Below are 18,740 nucleotides of genomic sequence, written 5' to 3' on the forward strand. Positions count from 1 at the left end.
AGATAATAAATAATTAATCTGGCAGCTCATCACGGCCCTCAGGAATAACACAAAACATTTTATGTATTTTTTATTTGTTGTTATGTAGGGAGACACTTTGTGCACACTTTGTCCCTGAGAGCGAACATGAGAAGCTCATCCATGTTTTCTCACTGGTGTTGGCTAAGGGGGGAATAACGGCCAGCACTCTCTTAGTGCTCCCCGGCATTCCCTCAAGTGTAGTTAACTTTCACCCAAGCCAACTAGGTAGATGTGGCTCTACATGTCACCTGAAGGACATATTAATAACAAGAAATCCGCTGGCCAATCTGCCTGGAGAACATCCTACAGGCGGGACAAAGACTGATATTCCACATGGGATATTTTGGATCGATGCATGGAAGATTGATGGGGACTGAGGTCAAAGGTTCACCGGCTGAGGATGCCCCAAAACGCTTCACAGCCAATGACAAGCTTTCAAATTTATAGTTGCCATTTGTTTTGTAGGCAAACGCAGCAGCCAATTTATGCATAGCAAGATCTCACAAACAACAATGAGCTAAACGCCTAGTTAATCTGTTTTAATGTTATTGATTGACGGACAGATATTGGCCAGGGCACTTGGAGAACTCAGCTGCTCTCCTTCAAAATCGTGCCATGGGACCTTTCACCTGAGAGGGCAGACGGGGTCTTGGTTTAATGTCTCATCTAAAAGATGGCACCTCGACCAAGTGCAACGCCCCCTCAGTACTGCCCTGGAGTGTGTGTCAGCCTAGGTCACGTGCTCAAGTTTCTGGAGCGGGACTTGTACCTGCGGCCTTCTCACTCGGAGCCGGAGGCTGTACCCATTGAGCCAGGGCGGACACTTTTTGGGTGGGACATTGAGCCTTGTTCCCTTGCCGAGCGGGTGGAAGATGCTGCGACAGTGTGGGAGACATGGCTGAGGTATTGAAAGCTCCTGACTGCTCCCCAATGTCCTAAGACATGAACCGCCTTCTATCCAACATTAAATGGCTGAGAGGTTGACTGAATCCTGCTAGTTTTTCAAACCCAGGACGTACGGGGCCCTGAATCAGACACCCGAACAATTTAACAAGCTAACAGCACAGAAAGAAAAGAGAAACAGGACCTGAAAGACCTGTGTGTTGAGATTTCCTAGAGTTTAACGGAATGAGTAGAAAAGCACTGTATTGGCCTGGAACCGGCAACTGCCAATTATTAGAGGTCAATTATCTCAGCTCCAGGACATCACTGCAGGAGTTCCTCAGGGTAGTGTCCTCAGCCCAACCATCTTCAGCTGCTTCATCAATGACCTTCCCTCCATCATAAGGTCAGAAGTGGGGATGTTCACTAATGGTTGCACAATGTTTAGCACCATTCGTGACTCCTCAGATACTGAAGCAGACCATGTCCAAATGCAGTAAGACCTGGACAATATCCAGGTTTGGCCTGACAAGTGGAAAGTAACATTCATGCCACACAAGTGCCAGGCAATGACCACCTCCAACAAGAAGAGAATCTAACCATCGCCCCTTGACGTTCAATGGCATTGCCATCGCTGAATCCCCCACTGTCAACATCCTGGGGGATACCATCGACCAGAGACTGAACTGGACTAGCCATATAAATACTGTGGGTATAAGAGCAGGTCAGAGGCTGAGAATTCTGCAGTGAATAACTCACCTCCTGACTCCCCAAAGCCTGTCCACTATCTAAAAGGCACAAGTCAGGAATGTGATGGAATACTCTCCATTTGCCTGGATGAGTGCAGCTCCAACAACACACAAGAAGCTTGACACCATCCAGGACAAGCCACCTAGAAGGACAAGGGCAGCAGATAGGTGGGAACACCATCACCTGCAAGTTCCCCTCCAAGTCACTCAACATCCTGACTTGGAAATATATCGCTGTTCCTTCACTGTCGCTGGCTCAAAATCCTGGAACTACCTCCCTAGCAGCACTGTGGGAGTACCTACACCACATGGACTGCAGCGGTTCAAGAAGGCAGCTCACCACCACCTTCTCAAGGGCAACTAGGGATGGGCAACTGAGGCTGGCCTAGCCAGCAATGCCCACATCCTGTGAAAGAATTAAAAAAACGTATAGGACACTGCAGTACAGAGGAGACCATTCAGTCATTGAGTCTGTGCCAACTCTTTCAAAGAGCAACCTCGATAGTCCCATCCCCCCACCCACCCATCCCACCACCCCATACCACCCCCAATAACCTTGAAAGGGGGTTGGACTGAAAAGTTCTGCCAACTCAAAGCGGCCCAGATGTGTAGTCCTTCGGCGTATCCTTCACCAGCTCTACAGCTGAACCTCATCCCCACTCCTGCCACTCCCAGAGAAATACAGAACCCTCTCACTTGAGAAAGAACTCAATGTTGGAATACAACGGGAATTAGGTTTTGCTGCTACGTACCCAATCCAAAGTGTGCCACCGGCTCCATTTCACAGAGGTACCCAGAGCCTCCGTCAATAACGCGGAGGTGAGGCCCATTCCTCCTCGTGTACAGCACAACCTTTGCCCCACGGGCAAACGCACCAAACCTGGTCCGAGGGATGACTCTCAACCAATTGTTGTCAGAACCCTTTAAAAGAAAAACCCAGACAGAACATCGGTTACAGATTCTGCTTCTATCTCCTCTCTTCCCCTGCTCTCACGTTGATGTGGATGACTGATCACCATCTCTGCCACGGTATGGTTCAATATCCAGTGACCAACCTGACACAAATCGAACAGGAGCATGTGGCTGCTTTATGATTGGTGGATTGGTGGGCCTCTTTGGATCGGTTGGTCAAATTCATTCCTTGTTGCCACACTCGGCAGACACCCTCTCCTGAATCACAGTGTCCCATGTTGAAAATCGTAGGACTAGACCACCGTAGGGCACTGAGTTTTGGGAGGCAGCTCGCTCCCGTAAGCCGCATTCAGCTGGTAGAGGGTGCGAATGAGACAGATGCACCAACACCAATCTTCCAGCTTCCCTTCTTCTGATCGCAGGGGTCGGCTGGGTCAGGATATCCCTGGCTCCCATTTGGTAGGCACTGGAGACCCACGTCTCCAGCGAAGAAACGAAGGAGAAACTCTGGCCATCAGTGTGGGTTCACGCTGCCATCTTGGAGATGAATGGGCCCGGCTCCAACCCCTGTTTCTCAAGTGGAACTCGCTGCCACAGGTAGTGGTCGGAGCGAATAGTACAGCATTGAGGGGAAGCTGGTCAGGCACATGAGAAGGGAAGAGACGGCCACGATGCAGATTTAGATGAGGAAGAATGGGAGGGGACTCGGGTGGAGTATAAACACAGGTATGGAATAGTTGGGCTGAATGGCCCACTTCTGTGCCCTACATCCTTTCCAATCATTAGTAATTCTGCTGCAGCTACGTCAGTTGGGGTTTGATTAAAGGCTGGATTCAGACTGAAGCCACCTGCAGGACAACAGGCATTTATTTCCCCAGGAGGTAAAGGTTAGGAATTAACAGCAGAGTCCCGGTTTGCTGGGTTGAAGGCCCATTATTCACTGATTTCGAGGGGTTTACTCAGCACTCCAGGGGTGGGGGAGGAGCTGGCTCAGTACCTGAGGTAAGCATTGCTCCAATAATACTCCCATGCTAATGAGGTGAATTGGAGTGATCCTAATACCTCCCAGCCCACTGTCCAGCTGGACAATTGGCCGTCTGCTGATACGCCCGGGGAGAGAGAGAGAGAGAGTGAGAGGCCATGGTCAGCCCTTGAACCGCTGTTGAGTGAGGAACGGTAGGTGTCCTGGGGACAGGCCTAAGGTTCTGGCCTGAGTTGCTTTTGCAAAGGGCTCAGCTCCCACCTCAGTCCAATCAGAACCTCCAATCGGAAGGCTCCAGTCTACAGGACACTGGCCTCCGCTGTGTTTGAATCTCCTGCTGTTTAACTCAGCACTAGGCCCTGTCTTAACAAGGGGCCTTTACACGTGGGAGGGATGGGGTTGGCCTGGCATGTTAAGTGGTGAAGGGTGGGTGGACAAAAAAAATCCTACCCTAGTAAGAGCAGAGGCACATACCTGGATTACTTTAAAGACAGAAAGAGGCTGTGCCCGGGACTCTCCGTGAGAAATGATGAGATCCAGCATCCCGTCACCATCAAAATCAGTAGCAACAGCACCTGGGGACGATAGCAGAGTGACTATGTTACCGGGCTAGTAATCCTGCGAGCGGGACTAATGACTGGAGATACGAGTCCCAACCCCACCACAGCCGATTGAATTAATACATCTGGAATAAAATGCTAGTTTCATCAATAGCAATCATGAAACCATTGGATTGTTATAACCTCTCCAGGGGGTATGATGCGGTCATGTCACTGGGCTAGGAAACCAGAGGCCTGGCCTAATGCTCCGATGACAAGGGTTCAAATCCTGTAGTTGAATTGAAATTAAATTAAAAAAAAAACATTGAAAGCAAATCTCAGTAACGGTGACCATGAAGTTACCATCGATTGCTGTTAAAAACCCATCTGGTTCAGGTATATCCTTTAGGGAAGGAAATCTGCTGTCCTTATCCGGTCTGGCCTACATGTGACTCCCCACAGCAACGTGGTTGACTCTCAACTGCCCTCTGAAATGGCCTAGCAAGCCGCTCCGTTCTAGGGCAGTTAGGGATGGGACCGCAAACGCTGGCCTTGCCAGTGACGCCCACATCCCGTGAAAGAATAAAAAAAACTTACAGCTTTAGGACCAGGGTGAAGTGGAATGTGCCCAGCAAAGACGTTACATTGGGCTCCCCGACTGTGCTCCCCACCCCAGCCACAGGAGGAGGGTGTTGAAGCACATTGCCAATGTTGAAAACTGTCACCGGGGGGTGGCGGAGGGGGGGTGGGAAACCTTTGGGGAGGGAAGTAAGGGATTCGAGACTGTTAAAGAATATGTCTCGGCAGTGAATTGCCGTTCAGGATAGAAGAGTCATTTCCAATCAGTGGGAAATCTTGTGGCTTCGTCTGTGACCATCGACTTAACCGAAGCTGCATAGTGCCATCTACAGCCCAGTTAGAAGGGAGGAAGAGTTTGTACTTTCTACTGTACCCCACCTAATCGCTTCATGGCCGGTTCATTGCTTCGTTTAAAGAGCGGTTGCTGTGCCTTCAGGCAAACGCAGCACCCAATAGGTGCACAGCAAGATCCCACAGGTGGTGACGCTAAACAGGGAGTAGGAAGGGTTTTCACTTTTATAGCACCTTCAACCTCAGGACGTTTCAACGCGCTTTACAGCCAATGAAGTACTTTTGAAGGTCATCACTGTTAGAATGTCGGAAATGCAGAAGTCAATTTACACACGGGAAGCTCCCACAATCAAACACGTGATAATGGCCAGATAATCCTTTTTAACAATGTTGACTGAGGGATAAATATTGGCCCCAGGACACCAGGGATAACTCCCCCCCTGCCCTTCATGTCACGGGTTCCTTCATTTGACATGTGAGGACAGATAGGGCCTCAGTTTAATGCCCCTTGCAAAAAGCAGGAGCTTCAAAGGTGCACCATCCCCTCAGAACTGACCCTCTGACAGTGCAGCACTCCCTCTGTACTGACCCTCTGACAGTGCAGCACTCCCTCTGTACTGACCCTCTGACAGTGCAGAATTCCCCCTGTACTGACCCTCTGACAGTGCAGCACTCCCTCTGTACTGACCCTCTGACAGTGCAGCACTCCCTCTGTACTGACCCTCTGACAGTGCAGCACTCCCTCTGTACTGACTCTCTGACAGTGCAGAATTCCCCCTGTACTGACCCTCTGACAGTGCAGCACTCCCTCAGTAATGCCCCTTTGACAGTGCAGCACTCCCTCAGTACTGACTCTCTGACAGTGCAGCACTCCCCCAGTACTGACTCGCCGACAGTGCAGCACTCCCCCAGTACTGACTCTCCGACAGTGCAGCACTCCCTCAGTACTGACTCTCTGACAGTGCAGCACTCCTCCAGTACTTACTTTCCGACAGTGCAGCACTCCCCCAGTACTGACTCTCTGGCAGTGCAGCACTCCCTCACTACTTCCCCTTTGACAGTGCAGCACTCCCTCAATATTGGCCTGCCGACAGTGCAGCACTCCCTCAGTACTGCCCCTTTGACAGTGCAGCACTCCCTCAATATTGGCCTGCCGACAGTGCAGCACTCCCTCAGTACTGCCCCTTGGACAGTGCAGCACTCCCTCAGTACTGCACTAGAATGTCAGCCTAGATTTTCTGTTCTAGTATCTGAAACAGGATACTAAACTCACAACGTACTGACCTTAGAGGTGAGAGTGCTAACCACTCAGCCACTAACCATGACATTACTTCCTCTATGGTCTGCACTTAATAACGTTTCTTTACTCTGGTTTTATTCACATCTTTAGGGTTCAGTATTCCCACAGGTTCTGCCCAGAGGCCCTTGGTGGTGGCAGGATTGAACAATTCCAGCTCTGGCAGAGGCAGCCTGTTGGAAAGCATGACTCCCTCATACCCGCACCCCTTCAGAAACAAAATATAAATAAAGGGAAAGGAAGGGAACTTTGCATTTCTATAGCGCGTCTCAGGGTCTCAGGATGCCAAAACGCTTCACAGCCAATGAAGTGCTTTCGAAATGTAGTCACTGTCCTAATGCAGTAAATGAGGCAGCCAATTTGCACACAGCAAGCTCCCACAAACAGCAATCTGATAGTGACTGGATAACCTGTTTCTTGAAGCATTGGTACAGGGATGTATATTGGCCAGGGCATCAGGGAGAAGAACTTCCCCACGCCTCTTCCTAAATAGTGGCCGTGGGATTTTTTTTATCCATTGAGATGACAGGCAGGGCCTAGGCTTAAAGCCTCGACCAGTAACCAGAACAATGAACAACCACAAAGAGCAATGAAGCTGGCGGCAGCTTGTTGGCTTTACCTGTCCCTTGTCCTGTGTGCTCTGCAGCATCTCCTACATTTCCCTCTTCAATCAGTGGGTCTGCCCCTTCCCGGCGTGAGACCCTGCAAAGGAACACAGTGGGGATAGGCAATCAGTACCCAGTCAGATTCCGGTAATCCGCGACCAGCAAGTCATGTTGAGTCTTACAGGGCAGCGACAGGTCATTCCGCCCAACTGGCCTGGTCCATACCAGCATTTCTGCTCCACGCCAACCTCCTCCCACCCCTGTATATTCGGGCTCACCGGGGATCTGAATCTGGAACCTCTCACGCACCAAAATGCAAAGTGTACCCTTAGGCCAGCATCCAAGACCGGCAGCTCACTGATTAGGCCATACAGGTACTGGACACATTCGATGTCGACTAACTTCAATAGAAAGCACAACAACAACTTGCATTTACATAGCACCTTCAATGCACAATGCGTTGGTTTTAATTTTCCAAAATTCCCTGGATTTGGGGAAGGTTCCATTAGGTTGCAAAATAGTAAATGTAACTCCTTTGTTCAAGAAGGGAGGGAGACAGAAAGCAGGAAACTATAGGCCAGTTCACCGAACATTTGTCATACGGAAAATATTAGAAGCTATTATTAAAGACTTTATAGCAGGGCACTTAGGAAAACTCAAGGCAATCAGGAAGAGTCAATATTGTTTTGTACAAGGGAAGTCATGTTTAACCAATTTATTGGAGTTTTTGAGGGACTCACATGTGCCGTGGATAAAGGTGGATGTATTGTACTTAGATGTCCAGAAGGCATCTGATAAGGTGCCACATCAAAGGTTACTGTGGAAATTAAAAGCTCATGGTGAAGGGGGTAACATATTGGCACGGATAGAAGATTGGCTAGCGAACAGGAAGCAGAGAGTTGGCACAAATAGGTCTTTTTCTGGTTGGCAGGATGTGATGAGTGGTGTGCCACAGGGATCAGTGCTGGGGTCTCAACTTTTTACAATTTATATAAATGACTTTGATGAAGGGACCAAAGGAATGCTTGCTAAATTTGCTGACAACACAAAGATAGTTAGGAAAGTTTCTTTTTTAATCATTCATGGGATGTGGGCTTCACTGGCTAGGCCAGCATTTATTCCCCATCCCTACTTGAGAAGGTGGTGGTGAGCTGCCTTCTTGAACCGCTGCAGTCCATGTGTTGTAGGTAGACCCACAGTGCTGCTAGGGAGGGAGTTCCAGGATTTTGACCCAGTGACAGTGAAGGTACGGCAATATATTTCCAAGTCAGGATGGTGAGTGACTTGGAGGGGAACTTCTAGGTGGTGGTGTTCCCATTTCTCTGCTGCCCTTGTCCTTCTAGATGGCAGTGGTCGTGGATTTGGAAGGTGCTGTCTAAGCAGCCTTGGTGAGTCCCTACAGTGCATCTTGTAGAAGGTGGAGGCTGCCACTGTGGAGGGAATGAATGTTTGTGGATGTGCCAATTAAGCGGCTGCTTAGCCCTGGACGGTGTCGAGCTTCTTGAGTGTTGTTGGAGCTGCACTCACCCAGGCAAGTGGAAAGTATTCCATCACACTCCTGACTTGTGCCTTGTAGATGGTGGACAGGCTTTGGGAAATCAGGAGGTGAGTTATTCGTCGCAGGATTCCTAGCCGCTGGCCTGCTCTTGTAGCCACAGTATTTATATGGCTAGTCGAGTTCAGTTTCTGGTCGATGGTGACCCCCAGGATGTTGATGGGGGGGAATTCAGTGATGGCAATGCCACTGAATGTCAAGGGGCGATTGTTAGATTCTCTCCTTGTTGGAGATGGTCATTGCCTGGCACTTGTGTAGCATGAATGTTACTTTCCACTTGTCAGGCCAAACCTGGATATTGTCCAGGTCTTGCTGCATTTGGACATGGTCTGCTTCAGTATCTGAGGAGTTGCGAATGGTGAACATTGCACAATCATCAGCGAACATCCCCACTTCTGACCTTTTGTTTGGAAGGAAGGTTATTGATGAAGCAGTTGAAGATGGCTGTACCCAGGGCACTACCCTGAGGAACTCCTGCAGTGAAGTCCTGGAGCTGAGATGATTGACTTCCAATAATTACAACCATCTTTCTTTGGGTTAGGTATGACTCCAACCAGCAGAGAGTTTTCCCTCTGATTCCCATTGACTCCAGTTTTGCTAGGGTTCCTTGATGCCACACTTGGTCAAATGCTGCATTGATGTCAAGGGCAGTCACTCTCACCTCACCTCTGGAGTTCAGCTCTTTTGTCCGTGTTTGAACCAAGGCTGAAATGAGGTCAGGAGCTGAGTGACCCTTCGGAACCCAAACTGAGTGTCAGTGAGCAGGTTATTGCTAAGCAAGTGCCACTTGATAGCACTGTTGATGACGCCTTCCATTACTTTACTGATGATGGAGAGTAAGTAATGGGCGGTAATTGGCTGGGTCAGATTTGTCCTGCTTTTGTGCACAAGGCATGCCCGGGCAATGTTCCACATTGCTGGGTAGATGCCAGTGTTGTAGCTGTACTGGAACAGCTTGGCTAGGGGCACAGCAAGTTCTGGAGCACAAGTCTTCAGCACTATTGCCAGGATATTGTCAGGGCCCATAGCCTTTGCAGCATCCAATGCCTTCAGCTGATCTTGATATCACGTGGAGTGAATCGAATTGGCTGAAGACTGGCATCTGTGATGCTGGGGATCTCCGGAGGAGGCTGAGAACAAGTTGTGAAGAGCACATAAGGAGCACGCTAAGTGACGTAGACAGGAGAAGTGAGTGGGCAAAGATCTGGCAAATGGAGTATAATGTGGGAAAGTGTGAAATTCTCCATTTTGGCAGGAAGAATAAAAAAGAAACACTTTATCTAAATGGTGAGGGATTGCAGAGCTCTGAGATTCAGAGGGATCTGGGTGTCCTAGTGCACGAATCAAAAAAAGGTTAGTATGCAGGTACAACAGGTAATTAGGAAAGCTAATAGAATGTTATCATTTATTGCGAGGGGAATTGATTACAAAAGTAGGGAGGTTATGCTTCAGTTATACAGAGCATTGGTGAGACCACATCTGGAGTGCTGTGTACAGTGCTGGTCTCCTTATTAAGGAAAGATGTAAATGTTTTAGAAGCAGTTCAGAGAAGGTTTACTAGACTAATACCAGGAGTGGGTGGGTTGTCTAATGAGGAAAGGCTGGACAGGTTAAGCTTATATCCACTGGAATTTAGAAGAGTAAGAGGCAACTTGATTGAAACCTTTAAGATCCTGAGGGGGTCTTGACAGGGTGGATGTGGAGAGGATGTTTCCTCTTGTGGGAGAATCTAGAACTTGGGGTCATGGTTTAAAAATAAGGGGTCGATCATTTAAGACAAGAGATGAAGAGAATGTTTTTCCTCAGAGGGATGTGAGTGTTTGGAACTCTCTTCCTCAAAAGGCCGGGGAAGCAGAGTCTTTGAGTATTTTTAAGGCAGAGGTAGATAGATTCTTGATTAACAAGGGGGGTGACAGGTTATCAGGGGTAGGCAGGAATGTGGGGTCGAGGTTACATTCAGATCAGCCACGATCTTATTGAATGGTGGAGCAGTCTGGAGGGGCCGAGTGGCCTACTCCTGCTCCTAATTTGTATGTTTGTATGTACTAAAACATCCCAAGGGGCCTCACAGGAGCAATTATAAACCAAAATTTGAAACTGAGCCGCTTGAGATATTAAGACAGACAACCTAAAGCTTGGCCAAAGAGGGAGGTTTTAAGGAGCGTCCCTAAGGAGGAAAGGGGTAGGGGGGCAGAGAGGTTTAGCCTGCTGTTACTCTGAGAGAAAATTCCTTGTCCCTGACATTCGTTATTCTGCATCTTGAGCCTGCCCTGAAATCCTGGCCTTTTAAGAAGTTCAAACAGTAACAATTTCCAACCAGCAGAGAGTGCTGCTGCACCAGCTACAGCAAGAACAGGGCTCCAAATGGTGGAAACAGTCCCGACAGTTCACCCAGAGAGAAGGGAACATGGCATAACAGTTTGTCTGGAGAGGCAAGATATTAGTTCTAAATCAAACTGGATCCCTTACGCCCACCCTTCCCCAAAGCTCCCCAACGTCCCTTTTAAAACACATGTGACAAGTCACTGAAAGAAAGAGATAAAGTAGAACTTACTGCATCATATTGCACAAAGATAAAACAAAGTCTTGCATTTATATATCGCCTCCCGCACCTCAGGACATCTCAAAGCAGTTTACAGCCAGTGAAGTAACTCACCTCCTGATACCTCAAAGCCTGTCCACCATCTACAAGGCACGAGTCAGGAGTGTGATTGAATACTCCCCACTTGCCTGGGTGAGTGCAGCTCCCATAACACTCAGGAAGCTCAACATCATCCATGACAAAGCAGCCCCGCTTGATTGGCACCCCATCCACAAACATTCACTCCCTCCACCACCGACGCACAGTAGCAGCAGTGGGTGTACCATCTACAAGATCTGCAAGAACTCACAAAGGTTCCTTCAACAGCACCTTCCAAACCCACAACCTCTAGAAGGACAAGGGCAGCAGATAGATGGGAACACCGCCACCTGGAAGTCCCCCTCCAAGTCACTCACCATCCTGACTTGGAAATATATCGCCGTTCCTTCACTGTCACTGGGTCAAAATCCTGGAACTCCCTCCCTAACAGCACTGTGGGTGTACCTACACCACATGGACTGCAGCGGTTCAAGAAGGCAGCTCACCACCACCTTCTCAAGGGCGGTTAGGGACGGGCAATAAATGCTGGCCCAGCCAACGATGCCCACATCCCGTGAATGAATAAAAAAAAACTGGAAACAAAATGCAGGGCACCATGAATCAGGCTTTAAAAAGTTGGAAGTAATTTCGCGGTTGCAAAAGTGATCTTGTGATTCATTTTAAACAGGCTGTCGTTATTTAGCTGTGTCGTTCACACTTTATTTTTCTGAACAAGTGTAGTTTGTAGGCTCCCTGGCTGAAAGCCCACTCCAGAGACATGAGCACAAAAATCTAGGCCAACACTTCCAGTGCAGGACTGAGGGAGTGCTGCACTGTCATAACTGCAGTCTTTCAACCAAGACCCTATCTACCCTCTGTAGGTACACCCACCGTGCTGTTAGGGAGGGAGTTCCAGGATTTTGACCCAGCCACAGTGAAGGAACGGCGATATATTTCCAAGTCAGGATGGTGAGTGGCTTGGAGGGGAACTTCCAGGTGGTGGGTGTTCCCATGTGTCTGTTGCCCTTGTCCTTCCAGATGGTAGCGGTCGTGGGTTTGAAAGATGCTGTCTCAGGCGTCTTGGTGAGTTGCTGCAGTGCATCTTGTAGATGGTACACACTGCTGCTACTGTGCGTCGGAAGCGGAGGGAATGAATGTTTGTGGATGGGGTGCCAATCAAGTGGGCTGCTTTGTCTTGGATGTTGTCAAGCTTCTTGAGTGTTGTTGGAGCTACACTCATCCAGGCAAGTGGAGAGTATTCCATCACACTTCTGACTTGTGCCTTGTAGATGGTGGACAGGGTTTGGGGAATCAGGAGGTGAGTTACTCATCGCATGACTTCTAGCCTCTGAGCTGCTCTTGTAGCCACAGTATTTATATGTTAATAAGGAACAATTATAACCACACACACACACACACCACATTTAGCGGGCAACTTATCCACAAATCCCAGGGCTGATGCCAGTGATTTTTCTGCCAGTACTTGGCCCACATAGGCATTTTTCCAGTGTTTCCAGTGTTTTCCAGTGATCTTCAATATTGAGGATCAACAAGCTGTTCCGGTGTGAGGGGGGGGAATTAAAGCTCAGTCTGCTCCCGTCCATGGTCACTATCCCCATGTATGGGCAATGCAGTCGGAGTCAGAGATTGGAATTGCCGATTCTCCTGGCAATTCCCCTCCTTCCTCCTGCTCCCAATCCAAGGTCGATTAGAGCCCGTCTGTCCAAATTCAGCACATTCCACACAGACCAGGACTGGAGCTTCTGGTTGTGTGTCACTCAGTTCACTTTCCCCTCGGTTACCTCCGTCCCAATGTCCATTTCTCTCTGAACTCCACTCTCTCCCGCCCCTGGCTCTCTCTCTTTCCCTTATGTTTGTCTCTTACTCTCTCACATTTTTCTCCTGTACTTTTGCTCCCTCTTTCTTACTCTCCATCTCTCTCTCTCTCTCTCTTTCCTTCAACCAATCCCTTCTATTGTTCTTCCCTTTTATTTCTTTCATCCTACTAGGTGGTAGTGGTCGTGGGTTTGGAAGGTGCTGTTGAAGGAGCCTTGGTGAGTTGTTGCTGTAGATGGTACACACACTGCTGCCACTGTGCGTCGGTGGTGGAGGGAGGGAATGTTTAGGGATGGGGGTCCAATCAAGCGGGGCTGCTTGGTCCTGGATGGTGTTGAGCTTCTTGAGTGTTGTGGGAGCTGCACTCATCCAGGCAAATGGAGAGTATTCCATCTCCTGAAGCCTTTGATGTTCATCCTGGCTGCAGGACCCCCTCCATGACCTCAACTTTCCACAAGTGAAGCCAAGATGAGAAGTAACATCATTCGGCCTTGGTGGGGTTGGTGGGGCGGGGGGTGTGAAATGCACTGAAACCTGCTCACGACATGGGGACTGCTGACTTCCACTCTGGATGGGAATACCGCCCGACTGTTTATCTCACTCATTCTCTGGACTCGAGGGGCAATCGTGGAGGTGAATCGTATCTCCTGTTCTGACCCAGTTCGGCTAGCCCGAGGCAGCCCGTGAGCCTTTCTGCTCTGCCTTGGTGCGCAGCACGGTTCACTCCTGTCACCGCATCCCCAGCCGTCCACCGTCCATTAAGCCACCTCACTCCTCATTAACTCAGGGAGGCATTTATTACTTCCTGCAAGGTGTCACTCTTTACCGGCCGCCTCAGAGGATCGATAACAGAGGAGTTGAGTGATGGATATTAGGTGAGGATGAAGTGCCGCTGAGAACGAGAGAGAGAGAGGGAGAGAGAGACTAGCCTGCACTCGTAAGTCAGCAAATTGAAAATCGTCTGTTCCTTGCCTGAACACATTCATCACAGAGACTGACGACTAAATGCAATCTATATATTAATATCTGAGAGCACTCTGTCAATTCAATATTCACAAAATGAAATGTAATACAAGCCCAACGAAAATTATCACCAGAGAAAACATATATTGCAGTTGATCTATTAGATATGGGGATGTGAACAGCACATTATTAGCCAGAGACAACCATCTGCAAGCTGCCAACATAAGTTCTACATTTTATTCATGACATTTTTGCCCTCCTGACTATTCTCTCACCTTCTCCCAAACCCACCTGGCAGAGGCAACAGCGACATTCTCCTCCTCTAACACTGCACGTTGGTCAGAAGTAGTTAACTGGGAATCCAGCTGTGGATAATTGGGAATATTTTCCTGTGGGTGGCCCAGTTAAGTTTCTGGTCAATAGTAACCCTCAGAGGTTGATTGTGGGGTATTCAGCAATGATAGTGTCCATTGGACGTCAAGAGGAGATGACTAGACTCCCTCTCATTGGAGCTGGTCGTTGCCTGGCATATATGTGGCACAAATGCTATTGCCACTTGGCAACACAAGCCACATATGAACTCCGTGTGGGGGGAGTGTCCGTGTGGGGGGAGTGTCCGTGTGGGGGAGTGTCCGTGTGGTGGGAGTGTCCGTGTGGGGGAGTGTCCGTGTGGCGGGAGTGTCCGTGTGGGGGGAGAGTCCGTGTGGCGGGAGTGTCCGTGTGGGGGAGTGTCCGTGTGGGGGGAGTGTCCGTGTGGGGGGAGTGTCCGTGTGGGGGAGTGTCCGTGTGGCGGGAGTGTCCGTGTGGGGGGAGTGTCCGTGTGGGGGGAGTGTCCGTGTGGGGGAGTGTCCGTGTGGGGGGAGTGTCCGTGTGGGGGGAGTGTCCGTGTGGGGGGAGTGTCCGTGTGGGGGAGTGTCCGTGTGGGGGGAGTGTCCGTGTGGGGGAGTGTCCGTGTGGCGGGAGTGTCCGTGTGGGGGGAGTGTCCGTGTGGGGGGAGTGTCCGTGTGGGGGGAGTGTCCGTGTGGGGGGAGTGTCCGTGTGGGGGAGTGTCGGTGTGGGGGAGTGTCCGTGTGGGGGGAGTGTCCGTGTGGGGGAGTGTCCGTGTGGGGGGAGTGTCCGTGTGGGGGGAGTGTCGGTGTGGGGGGAGTGTCCCTGTGGGGGGAGTGTCCGTGTGGGAGTGTCCGTGTGGGGGGACTGTCCCTGTGGGGGGAGTGTCCGTGTGGGGGGAGTGTCCGTGTGGGGGGAGTGTCCCTGTGGGGAGAGTGTCCCTGTGGGGGGAGTGTCCGTGTGGGGGGAGTGTCCGTGTGGGGGGAGTGTCCGTGTGGGGGGAGTGTCCGTGTGGGGGAGTGTCCGTGTGGGGGAGTGTCCGTGTGGGGGAGTGTCCGTGTGGGGGGAGTGTCCGTGTGGGGGAGTGTCCGTGTGGGGGGAGTGTCCGTGTGGGGGGAGTGTCCGTGTGGGGAGTGTCCGTGTGGGGAGTGTCCGTGTGGGGGGAGTGTCCGTGTGGGGGGAGTGTCCGTGTGGGGGGAGTGTCCGTGTGGGGGAGTGTCCGTGTGGGGGGAGTGTCCGTGTGGGGGGGTGTCCGTGTGGGGGAGTGTCCGTGTGGGGGGAGTGTCCGTGTGGGGGGAGTGTCCGTGTGGGGGGAGTGTCCGTGTGGGGGAGTGTCCGTGTGGGAGGGGGCTCTGTGTGGGGGGGGTGTCCGTGTGGGGGGAGTGTCCGTGTGGGGGGAGTGTCCGTGTGGGGGGAGCTCCGTGTGGGGGGAGTGTCCGTGTGGGGGAGTGTCCGTGTGGGGGGAGTGTCCGTGTGGGGGGAGTGTCCGTGTGGGGGAGTGTCCGTGTGGGGGGAGTGTCCGTGTGTGGGAGTGTCCGTGTGGGGGAGTGTCCATGTGGGGGGAGTGTCCGTGTGGGGGGAGTGTCCGTGTGGGGGGAGTGTCCGTGTGGGGGGAGTGTCCGTGTGGGGGAGTGTCGGTGTGGGGGAGTGTCCGTGTGGGGGGAGTGTCCGTGTGGGGGAGTGTCCGTGTGGGGGGAGTGTCCGTGTGGGGGGAGTGTCGGTGTGGGGGGAGTGTCCCTGTGGGGGGAGTGTCCGTGTGGGAGTGTCCGTGTGGGGGGACTGTCCCTGTGGGGGGAGTGTCCGTGTGGGGGAGTGTCCCTGTGGGGGGAGTGTCCGTGTGGGGGGAGTGTCCGTGTGGGGGGAGTGTCCGTGTGGGGGGAGTGTCCCTGTGGGGAGAGTGTCCCTGTGGGGGGAGTGTCCGTGTGGGGGGAGTGTCCGTGTGGGGGGAGTGTCCGTGTGGGGGGAGCTCCGTGTGGGGGGAGTGTCCGTGTGGGGGGAGTGTCCGTGTGGGGGAGTGTCCGTGTGGGGGAGTGTCCGTGTGGGGGAGTGTCCGTGTGGGGGAGTGTCCGTGTGGGGGAGTGTCCGTGTGGGGGAGTGTCCGTGTAGGGGGAGTGTCCGTGTGGGGGGAGTGTCCGTGGGGGAGTGTCCCTGTGGGGGGAGTGTCCCTGTGGGGGAGTGTCCCTGTGGGGGGAGTGTCCCTGTGGGGGAGTGTCCGTGTGGGGGGAGTGTCCGTGTGGGGGGAGTGTCCGTGTGGGGGGAGTGTCCGTGTGGGGGGAGCTCCGTGTGGGGGGAGTGTCCGTGTGGGGGGAGTGTCCGTGTGGGGGAGTGTCCGTGTGGGGGAGTGTCCGTGTGGGGGAGTGTCCATGTGGGGGAGTGTCCGTGTGGGGGGAGTGTCCCTGTGGGGGGAGTGTCCGTGTGGGGGGACTGTCCCTGTGGGGGAGTGTCCGTGTGGGGGAGTGTCCGTGTGGGGGAGTGTCCGTGTGCGGGGAGTGTCCGTGTGGGGGGAGTGTCCGTGTGGGGGGAGTGTCCGTGTAGGGGGAGTGTCCCTGTAGGGGGAGTGTCCGTGTGGGGGAGTGTCCGTGTGGGGGGAGTGTCCGTGTGGGGGGAGTGTCCGTGTGGGGGGAGTGTCCGTGTGGGGGAGTGTCCGTGTGGGGGGAGTGTCCGTGTGGGGGGAGTGTCCGTGTGGGGGGAGCTCCATGTGGGGGAGTGTCCGTGTGGAGGGAGTGTCCGTGTGGGGAGTGTCCGTGTGGGGGGAGTGTCCGTGTGGGGGGAGTGTCCGTGTGGGGGGTGTGTCCGTGTGGGGGGAGTGTCTGTGTGGGGGGAGTGTCCGTGTGGGGGGAGTGTCCGTGTGGGGGGAGTGTCCGTGTGGGGGGAGTGTCCGTGTGGGGGGAGTGTCCGTGTGGGGGAGTGTCCGTGTGGGGGAGTGTCCGTGTGGGGGAGTGTCCGTGTGGGGGGAGTGTCCGTGTGGGGGGAGTGTCCGTGTGGGGGGAGTGTCCATGTGGGGGAGTCCGTGTGGGGGGAGTGTCCGTGTGGGAGTGTCCGTGTGGGGGGAGTGTCCGTGTGGGAGTGTCCGTGTGGGGGGAGTGTCCGTGTGGGGGAGTGTCCGTGTGGGAGTGTCCGTGTGGGAGTGTCCGTGTGGGAGTGTCCGTGTGGGGGGAGTGTCCGTGTGGGGGGAGTGTCCGTGTGGGGGGAGTGTCCGTGTGGGGGGAGTGTCCGTGTGGGGGAGTGTCCGTGTGGGGGAGTGTCCGTGTGGGAGTGTCCGTGTGGGAGTGTCCGTGTGGGGGGAGTGTCCGTGTCAAATGAAAATTTCAAAACCGGGATTGATATATTTTTGTAGCTCAGGGTATTGAGGGTCACTGAACCAAGGTGGGCAGATGAAGCTAAGACACAGATCAGCCATTATTTCTAATTGAACGATTGAACAGACTTGAGAGCGAAGTGACCTATTCCTCTTCCTGTGAAAGGTGGGGAGAAAATTACGTGAAATAATGTTTTAACTGGCCGCAATACCAGGGATAAGGAACTTCCGTCATGAGGGGAGATTGGAAAAGTGCGGATAGTTCTCCTTGGAACAGAGAAGGTTAAGAAGTGATCTATTAGAGGTTTTCAAGAATGATGAGAGGTTTTACTAAAGTAGATGGAGAGGAACAATTCCCTCTGGCATGTGGGTCAATAACCAGAGGCGATAGATTTAAAATCTTCGACAAAAGGTCTTGAGGGAAGAGGAGGAGGTTTCTTTTTTCACCCAGCGAGTTGCTGAAATCCGGAACACTCCGGAAAGAAGGCGGATCCGGTTTCCAGAAATCATTTGAGAAGAAAAATCGGATAGGAACTTGAGGATGAGGAACTTATAAGGTTACAGGCTAAACACAGCTGCTTTTGCTGTTAGAGAGTCAGCGAGTGTCCGATGGGCTGAATAGCCTCCTTCTATGCTGTAAGTTTCTATGATTCAATGAAAAGAACTGACCCACCTGAAGATGCGGTTTGCTGAAGAACCTCGGTAGGCGATATTGTTGAAGAATACTTCAAGGTCCTGGTCATTGTCAAAATCCGCCACTATCACCGTTCTAACTGGTGAGGGCACTGCAAACCTCTGCGTTGCGATATCCTAAAAAAAAACCACATTGGGCCCAGTGATGATCAAATAGCCAGTTAACAAGAAGTTCCCAGTTCATATCAGTGCCCACGGAGGGAGGGTGTAGCACGGCTGCATGTCGAAAGCGGGTTATATGTGGGACCTGGGATGCCCTTCTTTTGCCTCCTGAGATACCCACTGACCCTTCCCTCACCAGCACCAGCAAATGGAGGGCTAGTAACAGCTCACCAGCACCACCCTGTCTGTCTCCGTTTCAACGCAAAGGCTGAATCCTCCATTCTCACTGCCGCCCTCTGCAGTTTCTGTTGTCCTTTCAGTTACCACCCGACCCGTGGCCAACACCATCCCCATTTTCCATTCAAATACTGGCCCCTCTTGGAGCAGCATCCTTTATTCCCTTCGCAGTTATGAACACTCTATGAGTCCACCCCCCCCACCCCTTCCCAGTCCTACCCCTGAGCATCAAGATAGCCTCCATTCCCCACA

At 52.1% G+C, this 18,740-nt stretch overlaps 1 protein-coding gene across 2 annotated transcripts in view; it reads right to left on the reverse strand.

Moving 5' to 3' along the window:
- The window catches only part of LOC144694544 (cartilage acidic protein 1-like), a 286,667-nt gene that overhangs the window by 26,002 nt on the left and 241,925 nt on the right, over positions 1–18,740 (reverse strand). For both annotated transcript variants that reach the window (XM_078565103.1, XM_078565102.1), the window contains exons 7-10: positions 18,130–18,266; positions 6,872–6,954; positions 4,021–4,121; positions 2,405–2,573 (exon numbers count right to left, since the gene is read on the reverse strand). In XM_078565103.1, coding sequence (XP_078421229.1) covers positions 2,405–2,573; positions 4,021–4,121; positions 6,872–6,954; positions 18,130–18,266 — 490 coding nt within the window. The remainder of the gene's footprint in view (positions 1–2,404; positions 2,574–4,020; positions 4,122–6,871; positions 6,955–18,129; positions 18,267–18,740) is intronic.

The sequence above is a fragment of the Cetorhinus maximus genome, chromosome 20 (genome assembly GCF_964194155.1).
Source record: "Cetorhinus maximus chromosome 20, sCetMax3.hap1.1, whole genome shotgun sequence".
NCBI lineage: Eukaryota > Metazoa > Chordata > Chondrichthyes > Lamniformes > Cetorhinidae > Cetorhinus > Cetorhinus maximus.